Source organism: Astatotilapia calliptera, chromosome 7 (genome assembly GCF_900246225.1).
Source record: "Astatotilapia calliptera chromosome 7, fAstCal1.2, whole genome shotgun sequence".
Classification (NCBI taxonomy): Eukaryota; Metazoa; Chordata; class Actinopteri; order Cichliformes; family Cichlidae; genus Astatotilapia; species Astatotilapia calliptera.
In genome coordinates, this window is record NC_039308.1 from 26063768 (window position 1) to 26076273 (window position 12506).

A 12506-nucleotide genomic window follows, 5' to 3' on the forward strand; every position below is an offset into this window, starting at 1 on the left:
AAGCAAATATGCAGTTTTCACCTTTGGTCCAAGGGATGTTCCACTGATGATGACTCAAATTCAATTTCAATTCAATTCAATTCAATTTTATTTATATAGCGCCAAATCACAACAAAAGTCGCCTCAAGGCGCTTCATAGATACAGAGAAAAACCCAACAATCATATGACCCCCTATGAGCAAGCACTTTGGCGACAGTGGGAAGGAAAAACTCCCTTTTAACAGGAAGAAACCTCCGGCAGAACCAGGCTCAGGGAGGGGCGGCCATCTGCTGCGACCGGTTGGGGTGAGAGAAGGAAGACAGGATAAAGACATGCTGTGGAAGAGAGACAGAGGTTAATAACAGATATGATTCAATGCAGAGAGGTCTGTTAATACATAGTGAGTGAGAAAGGTGACTGGAAAGGAAAAACTCAATGCATCATGGGAATCCCCCGGCAGCCTACATCTATTGCAGCATAACAAAGGGAGGATTCAGGGTCACCTGGTCCAGCCCTAACTATATGCTTTAGAAAAAAGGAAAGTTTTAAGCCTAATCTTAAAAGTAGAGATAGTGTCTGTCTCCCGAATCCAAACTGGAAGCTGGTTCCACAGAAGAGGGGTCTGAAAACTGAAGGCTCTCCCTCCCATTCTACTTTTAAATACTCTAGGAACAACAAGTAGGCCTGCAGAGCGAGAGCGGAGCGCTCTAATAGGGTGATATGGTACTACAAGGTCATTAAGATAAGATGGGTCCTGATTATTTAAGACCTTGTATGTGAGGAGCAGGATTTTGAATTCAAATGAAGCTATAAGAAATAATCCATATCAATATGTGAAATGATTGGGCATGCAGCTGCTCTATTAACAACATGTAGGTTTGAAATTCATACTACAGATTTTTTTTTCTAAAGGTCTGATCATTTGATGTCACAGAAGACAAAATGACTAGTTTTGCAGGTAGAGTCTGGTCTTTCACACTGGAGGGTAAAATGTATTAAAGACAGAATGTTTCCATTGTGCTAACCTGTTTAAGAAACTTTAAGTACGCCACCATTCACAAAAGTATACAATGTTCTCAAGCCCCAACTTCTAAATGATATCAATTTAGTTGAACTAGGTGCCCCTGCAATGGCTTCCAATTAATTTCAAAATTTTAATGATATTAATCACTTTTAAAGCATGAACTGGCCAGACTCCAGTATGAACCTCAATCTGACTTTGAATAGTAGCCAGCAGGATGGTCTGATTTCCCAAGAAGTGATTTATGAAAATCCTTTTACCGAGAGGACTGATCAAGTGTGTTGTCATTGTAAGCCAGACAAACCTTTGCAATAATGGAAATTTGTGTTGCAAAACAATACAATTAATTATAATGGATCCTGAAAAGCCTGTTTTAGACATGAGTAAAAAACAAATTCCTCACTGTGGTTGCTTGCTCTTCTTCTCTTTAAAGAGAGCCCACAGTTTCTAATCTTACTACCACAAGTTCGCACCGTGTCAGCCGTCTCCTCCCCTTCGGTGTGCTCTCCATAGCGACTATACGTCTCCATGTCAGAGAGAGCACTCTCCAGTGCATCCTCTTCATAGTCAGTGTGGTAGTCGGATTCTTCTGATGCAAGGAAAGAGTGGGGGACAGGAAGCACACTGTGGGTGAATAAACTGGAATATTTGGAGTGTAGAATGGTGACAAATACACGTGGGTGTGCAGGTGCATAAGTCAGAACATTAGAAATGTCATGCAGGGTGGACTTTGATGACAAATGCATTATAAATAGAGAGAACAGGAATAAAAACAAGTTTGAAGCTATTTGAGAAATCTACAACTGTTCTTATGCTTAAAAAATTATTGTCTTTGAATACGCTTCCAAACTGTGTGCAAAGCATGCCGGCTGCAAGAAACACTATAATGGAGTTGTCCTGATCTAGATTGCTGTGTGTTGGAAATTACAGCAAAGTATAATGGAAACTAACTGCATGAAAAAAAAATTCTGCTGCAGACTTTTGTGCAATTTCAGCTTTTCAGTGAAGCACATCTGGTTTTGCCTTTTTTTTTTTTTTAAGCTCGGCTAGTCCCAAAACCTTGGTTATGTTTTTAAGTCTTGATCTGCATTTTGTGCATCCACACAAATAAATAGTATCAAATGTATCACAGAAGGAGAAGCATTGCATCCCCTGGTTGTTGTACTCTCCAGTAGCATCTGAAAATAGAAATGCATTCATTAACTGTGTGGGATGCCTATTGTTTAAAAGAATGAGAACAGAAGCCATTTAGTCTTAAACATTACGGCCTCAGATCTGCAATCATAAAAGTGGCTCCATCCTGTTTTCAGCAATTGTTCTGTTGCCTTTGTTGTTTGTTATCAGGGAGGGGGAGGTTGCCAGTGTGAGTCCTGCTGTTTTACCCTTCATCCTTGTGTTGTTTCTCAATCTGGGAGTAAATAACTCATCTGTCTCCATCGTTCTCATCATCTCTTGGTTAGGAGGCATTTTGTCTTTCTGTGACATTGCTTGGAACAAATCTGGTACACAAAAATCTATTTTTGTGTACGTTAAGAGCAAACAATTTCATCCTTTTTATTTTTATTGTTATTACTTTATCAGCAAAAGGGGCTGAAGGCCTGAGGTTCAGCTAAAAATACTCTATTATCTATATATTATATTATATTGTTTTTAAGGGATTTGTAATATGAGCAATTATAAATTCATTTTTTGTCAATACAGTAGATTTCAGGCATGTGAGACTTGAATGTGGCTACTTACTAATATTTCAGTAATTCCACAGTAGGTTTTTCCCTCCATTGTTATTACTGAGTTACACTCATCAGCCTTAAATTTACAGCATTTAATATTTTGCTTATTAATTAAATGTCCAACTTGATTATTTTTGGCACAGAAGACACTACTGCAATTTTCTTCAGCATATATACGTCCAAACAGGAACTGAACTACTGTGAAAATGTCGTTAAATGTCTGGGGCTTTTTAAAGCTCTGACTTGTGTAAAGCTCTGCAGTAATAAATATTGCGTGTACTTTGAACTTAGAGCAGCATGACTACCTGGTATACCAATAAGTGGTACAAATTACTTGTTATCGAAGGCCAGAGGCCAGTACGAGGTTGCAGACCCAAAAGCAGACTCAATGCGAAATTGGTTCTTAACAAGACTTTATTTAAACAGACTGAACGAGATATGTATGTATATACAGAAGGTGGAGAGAGGAGCGGAGCGGGATCTCTGAAGGAGAGCTCTGAAACAGAGGAAAGGGCAGTTAATATCAGAATGGTGATGCAGAGAACTATAGGTGAGTAAAGATATGGCGGATGTTTCCCTACCTGCAAAAAAAGAGGTGAGAAGCTTCGTGGAGAGTATCAGAGTGAGTGTCCAGGCTGGATTGAGGAGCGAGTGAGTGTGTTGAAGATCAGACCTTGAATTCCAAGGGAGTCCAGCACAGTGTTGGTCAAGTTACTTGAAAAAAGTAATCAGTAACTAATTACTGATTACTTCCCCCAAAAAGTAATCCTGTTACTTTACTGATTACTTATTTTCAAAAGTAATTAATTACTTAGTTACTTTTTAAAAACACGATTTACAACCTGTATAGGTGATAAAGCGATAGATCTTTCAGCCCAATTCCACTTTTTCTGCATAATCCATCATACAAAATGTAATCAAATGGAAAAGTCTCTTTTTAAAACTTTTATAGTTTTATTAATTTTAATCTTTTAACTTTATGCATCAAGCAAAAATTTTATTATATGCAACATTCTCTGACTGGAAGAAATTTGTTTAATATTTAAACCTATTTTCTGCACATTCCAGCACATAAAATATTTTTTTTTGTGTTTACACTCAGTCTTTCAAATAGATGCAAGTAAAACACAGCAGAAAATAAATAACATCAAAGACTCAGCCGTCCTTTTGCTCTATTTTCACCTGTAAAGCAGGAGTTGGGTAGGCGGAGGTTTACCCTGGTGCAGGTGTGCCGCGGCGGTCAGTGGAAGGATACGGCAGTTTCTCTGTGAATTTCCCATTATGTCATAGTGCACTCGGTGCTTACTTGGAAGTTTAGGGGTTTTTTTCGCTGTAAAAAGATGTTTTCTTCCCACGCACAATGCTAATGGACGCTAATGTTTTTGTCACTTTTTATGGAATCAAACTTAAAGTAAGGCCACACTTTAATATTAGATATTAAGATATTAATAATATCTCATGGTTAAATGCAGAGAGGTCTATTAACACATATTGAGTGAAAAAAGGTGACTAAAGAAGAAACACTGAGTGCATCATGGGAATCCCCCAGCAGCCTAGACCTATTGCAGGATAACTAAGAGAGTATTCAGGGTCACCTGCTCCAACCCTAACTATATGCTTTATCAAAAAGTACAATTTTAAGCCTACTCTGTTAGGGGCCTGGATCGTTGACCCAGTGGTTTTGTGTTTTTGGTTTTTTGATTTGGTTTATTATATTTTTAGCTTTCTTTGTCTATTGGGTTGTAGGGTTATTCTGAGTTTGGGTTCTCTGTGTGGTTTATGTTACAGTTTTAGTCTTTTGGCTTCTGTCTGTGTTCCTTAGTTGCTGTCTCCCCTGTCTGCTGTATCCCCTTGTCAAGTTCGCATCTGCTTCCTGTTTTACTTTGAAGTCTGTGTCTCAGGCTACTGTGTCGGTTTATGCATTCCCTCTCTCATTAGCCCTGATTTGCCCCAGCAGTGTTTTCCCTTCTGTCTCTCATTCACTAATTGCTCCCTCTGTGTATTTAAGCCCTGTGTTTAAAAAAGGCCTTTCAGGTGTTTTTAGGACATCCTGATAATAACGAATTATAGTAGTCCAGCCTAGAAGTAATAAACACATTAACTCGTTTTTCAGCATCATGCAGATTCTTCAGTGTTACTGAAAACCAAAGTAATGCCATCCCGAGTAAGCATGTAATTAGATTTTCAGGGCCGAGTACAATAAACTCTATCTGCATGTGTGTTATCTTGGTTTATGGATAGATAAATGTGGGTGTCATCTGCATATCAGTGAAAATGTATTCTATGCCTTCTAATGATGCTGCCTAAGGGAAGCATGCATAATATAAACAGAATTGGTCGTAGCACTGAACCCTGTGGAACTCCATAATTAACCTTAGTGTGTGACTCCCCATTTACATGAACAAATTGGAGTCTGTTAGAAAGATATTACACAGTACATTTAATACCTACAGCATGCTCTAATTGCTGTAATGAAATATTATAGATAACAGCACCAAACTCTGCACTGAGGTCTAGCAGGACACTCACAGAAATGAGTCCACTGTCAGAGGCCATAAGAAGATCATTTGTGGCCTTCACTAAAGCTGTTTCTGTACTCCGATGAGCTCTGAAACCTGACTGAAACTCTTGAAATAAACCACTCCTCTGCAGGTGATCCATTAGCTGTTTTACAATTACTCTTTTAAGAATTTTTGGGATAAAAAGGAAGGTTGGAGATTGGCCTACAATTAGCTAATACACCTAGAGATCGCTTTTTAATAATGTTTTAGCTACTGCCACCTGTGGAAATTAACTTATAAATCACTGAAATGATTTCCAAAAATATCCTGATTTATATTGATAGAATTAAAAACATTGCTGCACAGCATGGTGTGTCTTTACTCCTAATCAATCCATCACCTTAACTTTCTCAGCAAGGGGGTTAAGGCGTTTCCATAGCAGCCACCAGCCCGAGAGTGAGTCGCTGTAATTAGTGAGATTGGTTTCATCCCGGCTGCCCACATCAATAGCTATTGCCACTTTGGCCCCCATGGAGCGCGCAACATCAGCTGGGAGAATCAGGGGAAGAAGACATCAAGACAAACAGCATACAGTACTGGTAAAATTAAAAATATATTGCTATAAGCAAACAGCTGAGCAACTACATCAAAGTACGGCTACTTTTGATACTTAATAAGGGAAGGTACAAACTGAATGTAACAAACCAGGCAGGTTGTTGATATAGCCTCCATCCATCAGCAGGTGTCCATCTTTTGGGTGACACAGACGAAGGTGAAATCCATGTTGCATGACCCAGTTTCAGGCAAGTGTTAGCTGTCACATAAGGGGCCTCAGTACAGGTTTGACCAATCCATGGACTGTAGGGTGCCCAGGGTACTGTGGCTGCAAAACAAGGCAAGATCATCACTCTGAGCACAGCCTGATCTTGAGGTCAATTCGCTGTGATGTTGACTGCGGAGGAACACTGTGATGTGTAACACAATCACCTCTGAATGATCCAGACCAGCAAACTGCTTAAAGTTCTGCTCTCTTCCTCACACCCCTCCTCTCTTTCACAACAGCCATTCTTCTTCTGTATCCCCAAGAGTCAGTACAAGCCATTCACAGCTTGTCTAACCATTGAACCCCTTGGCAGAACTATTATTCAACAACATAATGATGTGAAGTTATTACATCAAAAAATGCTTGCTCTAAGAAGACTGTTGCCTGATAACACACCTGATAATTGCTGTCATGTACTGAACAAGAGCTCAGTTAAAGGGGGAGGGGGGGTGTGCATGTGTGTGTGTGTGTAATACTTATACTAGTAATATTAATAAGTCCATGACTTCATGTAATCAAGTTGACCTCACTGCATTAAGTGAATCAAAACTGTAGGTTCCTGTTATTATATTCATCATTGTACAGATAAATGAGTCCCAAATGATTAAAATATTTTTTTGAGAATTATTTTAAACAAAAATACCAACTCGGTTCTTGAATGAGAGCATGTTTTTCTACTTTATACATGAAATACATGTCATGAGCACTATACCAAACATCAATTTGCTCTCAAAAATCGCCTCAGTTCTCTGAGGGACAGATTACACAAGCGGACTGCACCATTTTAAAAACTCCTTTGACGTTACGGTCCATGATTATGTCATTGTCCAACATAATCCTTTCAGATTTATCAGCTGCACATTCATTGAACAAATCTCCTGGTCAATCACATCCCTAATGCGTTATGTCACAAAGAAAAGGCTGATGATGTTTGACTATCAGAGTCTCAGACTAGCCCATCTGCCACCATCTCTGTTTTTTTTATTCCATGTTCTTTAATATAGCAAAACGTTTAAGCAAGTATTATTATTGAGTGGCAGGAGGATCCCACAGTCACCCCCTCCCACCCCATTCTCCCGACTGATGCTTGATGTCACATTGCCTGTAAGAGCTTTCGTTTCTCTAAAAAAAAAAGGCTCAGCACTGCATGAATTACAGTCTATCAGTGCTTTAAAGGTTTCTTTTAAAAAGCTCATTGTTTTGAGGTTCTTCTCCACATGGACCGCTTTCCTGCATGAAGTCAAAGATGGTTCAGAAATGACTTGGAGAAAAACAGAAACCAGAAAGCTTCCAGTACCAAACTTGCCAATTTCACACAGAACTGGTTTTATTAAACTGCAGAATCTTTGTTAACTAAGTTATTTACCCTGTTTTTTTAAATTTGCTGGCAGAGGTCACAAATTATTATTTAATTTATTAATAAAAACTAATGACAGTGTGAACATGCCTTGATTTTTAAACTAACTAGATAGTACTGGTAAGTCCCTGTGAATGCAAAGCACTGGATTTAGGTTAAAAATATTTTGGGGTGTTTTTGCATCGCAGGTACAGCAGTAAAATATCAGACTAATTAACTAATGAATTATCAATAAATTAGTAATAAAATGAGGTTCATGCACTGTACATTGTGGACAAGAGATATTTTATTTTGTATTCTTATGGTCACAGTTATAATCAGAACTATCATTGATCAATCATTTAGCATTGTCGAATCAGTTGACAGAATAATCTTTGAATTATATCTATGTTAATCCGAGCAAATATTAATGTATACAGATTATCATCACTTTAATCAGTCTATTGTTGTTCTGTATCATTCTTTCTATCTGCTTAAGCTGTTGCACATCCTTGTATCCACTCGAACTTGTGGGTCCAGCAGGGCCTTGGTCCATCCACTTGCACATATTCAGGCGCATAACAACATGCACATAGTTATGTAAAACACGAACGTTCACACACACACTTATTAAGAACAGGAAGGTCGTCTTAGGACAGTCTCTCTGATAGATACACTATCACAAAACTGCACAACATAATACACACTTGTTTGTCTCTAGAGTAGCAGTTGATGTCTATATAAGGAGAACTTTTTGAGTGTGGGGAACTGTTAAAAACAAATGTTGGATTTGAAAGTGTAGCTCTAACAGCTCCTAGTAATACACCTCTCTCTTCTCCTGGAAACCAGTGAACACCTCACCTCCCCTACAGTAGGGTCCTGCTCGCCTAATCCCACAATAATGATGCAGTCAGCCTGACGGATGCACCTCTGTGTCCACGGGGTCAGTGTGTAGTCAGTCTGGTAAAGAACTATGCGATGGATGTCTTCTTGTTGGCCCAGCCAGCTGGACAGACGGTACTCATGGACACTAAAGAGGAAAGGAGTCCATTAATGACAGGCAGCATTGCTTTGCTGGCAGCATCCAAGACATCCATTTTCCTCTTGTGCCAATAGAGCAAATTTTAGCAGAATTTAATGAGCGTGAAAGACAAAGCACAAAGAAAATAAAAACCAACAGAAAGCAGTAAGACACTGAAAAATACTCATTTTATTTGAGGTTTGAATAAGAGAAGATTGAACCAGCAAAATTGCATAAAATGTTTGAATATGGCACAAAACATACCTGTCAAGTGCAGCAGCTCCAAGACGCTGTTTGATAATACCACTTGTCAGTAGAAGAGTAGGACCTTTATGTGAGAGATGATAGATTACACCCATGAATGTCTACTTCAAGGAGGTGTTACGTCCAGGTTACAGACAGCTGAAAGTGATTTGATTGTTCAGGTGCATCTCAGATCTTTTAAAGTCAAACATCCACCACATTGTGAAGCATTGGTGAAAGGATTTTATGTGATACATTATAATAAAGCAAGGAAAGGTACTACACTGAAAACACTCATTTAAACCTTCTAACTGTTTGTAATCTCTAAAGTCCTCCTCCTTATATGGTCAATCCCTAAAGCCCTTAATGCTCATTAAAGTGAAAATCTAATTCCTTAATTTGGTGTTAATTTGTCTGTACTGTCTTATTTAACCAAAATCAAATGAGCATCTGTCCTGAAGGCTCAGTTCCAGTTCAAATTAGGGTGCAAACAGGAATCCATAATACTTAAGGAGAGAGTATTTCCGTCATGGATAGGGCTGCCACAAACGATTATTTTGATAGTCGACTAGTCACCGATTATTTATGCGATTAGTCGACTAATCAGATCATCATCCACTGGACGTAAAACTACAGCTTATTGCACCAGCAGCATCTGCTCTTATATAACTATCATTAGCTTACAGCTTTAAGCTTTTAAGGTGCTAACTAAAAATAAAGACAAGATGATAGTTTATTAAATTTTAATGAAATTTGCAGATTGTTTCGGTGAAGTTTAATAAACTCCTTGCTATCTAAAATATAACAGGACAACGGAGTATATTTTCCAGCATCTCACACTTCTGATAATCAGCTGTCTGCTTGACGTTTATTCAGCTGTGTAAAAACTATCCGGTTGTTCAGTCTGACGTCACTAGCCGTGTCTGGGTCTAAACTCCGCTGCAGGTCCATATATCAAACGATCACTATGGCATTACTGAGAGTTGAAAAACTGTCTAAAGTCTTTCATCTTTAATAAAATGATCAGCGTTCTGCTCTACCAGGTGTAACAATTGAGTTTAGCATCCAGGCATCCATGAAAACGGAATTTATGACATTTAACGGAGTTAGAAGTTAGCAGGGAGTTAGCTCGCTAGCTTCTATCTAAATACAATATAGCATGTCCTGACTGCGGGGTTTTGGAAACAAATTCAAACGTACAGCTCTGCTATCACTTCCAGCATAAATGAAGACAGAAAACTAAACAGCAGTGACGTTTGTAGGGTTACTGAAGTTGGGCTAGCTGGTATATAATGATTTGCTACGTGACCGCTAGCGACATAGCTATGTTAGTATAATATAAACAAGCTAACTTTTTTTCCACTCGATAAAAGTTAACGTGAGTTTTCTCGGTGGTCAGAAACAAATGTAATCGCATGGCAGGATGCTGTAAAAGGACCAAACTTCAGCCAGGAGAACAACTGAGATAATCCATCCACAATACGAGGTTAGTCATTCATATACTGCTGCATGGGCTGGGCTGTAGTTACATCCTAAGGTTTTAAAAACTGAGCTTAAATAAATGATTAGTGGTAATAAAAGCCGAGGGAGGTCAACAGGGATCACTGACTGTTTTAGGAGCTTTTTGAGATTAAATAGAAGAAAATACATAACATTAAACATGTTAACAACACAAAAGCCATATTAAACGCAGACTACTTTAGGCCCGGAAGTAGGATTCGTCGTGTCATCACTGAACAACCGGATAACTTTAATCTCAGACAAACTGATTTACTCAGGAACAAATAAAATACAAAAAAAAAAAAGCCAAACAATAACATTTTTAATTTATCTAAGTGACTCATATATTTAACCTGAGTAGCGAAAGACGGCGGTGGGTTTGAAAACAATTTGCCGGGAGTCCGGTGTTCTCACCGCGCTAGTGACCTAGCCCCCGGCTAGCTATCGAGCTAGTGGGTAACAGACGTCTCCGAAAACATCGGAGCGCTTTTGAAAATATGTGGTGTCCTGATAAACTGATCCGATATTTGAGGTTTACACAGCTACATTCTCGCCTGAAAATATATTAAACGTTTATTTTGTGACCCAGAAAGAATAATAAGAGTAATATTAAAACTAACTAGCTGCCGCCATTGTTGGAAACTAAGCTGGGCCGCGCTATGAATTCTGGGACACAGCTGCTTCTTCTTCTTCTTCTTCTTCTTCTTCGGGGTTTAACAGCAGCTGGCATCCTTGTACATGCAGTGCTGCCATCTTCTGTTTCAGTCCGTTATTACACTCTTAAATCCTGCTACTTATTCCTGCGTCTTTTGGGATCTTACAAAGCTTCAAACGACGCGTCGACTATTAAATCAGTCGTCGACGATTTTGATAGTCGACGTAATCGTGACTAGTCGACAAATCGTGCCAGCCCTAGTCATGGAAGACAGACAGCACATCTAATCCTGTCTCCATGCCTTGATAAGAAGTTTTGGAAAATGATAACAGAGTAGAGCTCTTATGTTTAACTCTCATGCCCTCCTCTTCTTTTTAGTCAGAATTTTGAAATCCGACGTCATCCATACTCTGTTGATGCATTTTACAGCTTTTCGACACCTTCGTGGACAAAAATGCACACATATAAAATCTGCCATAAAATCCTTATACAACAATTTTTTCTGCTTTTTTTTTTTTTTATAAACACACACACACACACACACACACACACACACACACACACACACACACACGCACAGACTGCTCAGAGACACACTTTCATCCACATCCACCCCACCCTCTGAAGTGTGGATGGAGTGCCCCCCATAGCCAGCAGTCAACCTCTGCCCAGACCACCAGCCAATCCCGAGACCAGGTAGGATGTACGATGGGGGGGGTGGGCGGTGCTCATCGACGCCTCCTCCCACAACACCTCCAGTGTCTAAGGTGCATGTAAGGTCAACGCACCAAAGACCAGCACCCATCATTTCTACCGAAAAGGGTAGTCCAGCTGTTCCACTCAGGCTTCTTGGTTAAAAAAAAAAGAGAATCAAAGTAATCATGTGTGTATGTGTGTGTGTGTGTGTGTGTAAAGGCATGGGTCTGCGTGGCATTGTTGCAGTCTCTCATCCTCATTTTTCCAACCATGTTTCATGACATCACATACAGAGGGTTTATAGTGTACAACATACATATTACAGTGGCACATCATATATGACTAAATGCATTTTACTTTAAGATTTTCAAGAAAAGCTCACTTACAAGTACGTAATTCAAGTTAATTAATTTTGAGTCTTGCTAGTCCACAGACCTACTGATGCAGTAAGTGTGTGTGTGTGGGGGGGGGGGGGGGGCTAAGAATAACCTCTACCCTTCTACCCTTCATCTAAAACTGACGTCAACACGGCCATACTAAATTTGTCTCACAATCTTATTGCCACTATTACAGAAGCTCCAATGACAGCTTTTCTCCTCCAGGTAACAGTAACCATAGCATCCATTAACCCAGGTATTATTAGAAGCATTGTGACAGGAACCAGTCACGCCAGCCAACAGGGAGGTGGGTGAGTGAAACCAAGTGACTTTGCTTTACACAGGTTGAAAATACCATTTTAGAGTTTAATATGAGAAAAACTTAGCTGTCCTGTTAAAATATTTAGAAGATACTTTAGAATCAGATTTGATCAATATCATCATGTTTGTATAGAAATTGGCCATAAACTCATTCTGAATATTTTCCATTTAATTGCATTTATCTCTTTATTATATTGTTTTGATTTTATACTCTTTTTAATTTTCAGACCCAACACTTTTGAGTATTACACGTTAAAATGTTTTACAACAAAGTAAACGCAGTTGAGTTATTCATGTTCTTT

At 39.0% G+C, this 12506-nt stretch overlaps 1 protein-coding gene across 2 annotated transcripts; it reads right to left on the bottom strand.

Annotated features, from left to right (window-relative positions):
* Positions 1–2994: 2994 nt before the first annotated feature.
* Positions 2995–11629, bottom strand: LOC113027330 (lysophospholipase nte1-like). Of its 2 annotated transcripts, none has more exons than XM_026176948.1 (6): positions 11429–11629; positions 8677–8740; positions 8253–8421; positions 5938–6115; positions 5633–5781; positions 2995–3404 (listed from the first exon to the last, which is right to left on the bottom strand). In XM_026176948.1, exons 1-4 carry the CDS (start codon positions 11616–11618, stop codon positions 6050–6052), a joined length of 489 nt encoding a protein of 162 aa, XP_026032733.1. In that variant the 5' UTR covers positions 11619–11629; the 3' UTR covers positions 2995–3404; positions 5633–5781; positions 5938–6049. The 2 variants fall into 2 exon arrangements, 1 of the variants encoding a protein (XP_026032733.1); XR_003273026.1 differs by lacking the exon at positions 11429–11629 and having other exon boundaries at positions 3006–3227; positions 3313–3404; positions 8677–9155.
* Between the last annotated feature and the right edge of the window lie 877 nt (positions 11630–12506).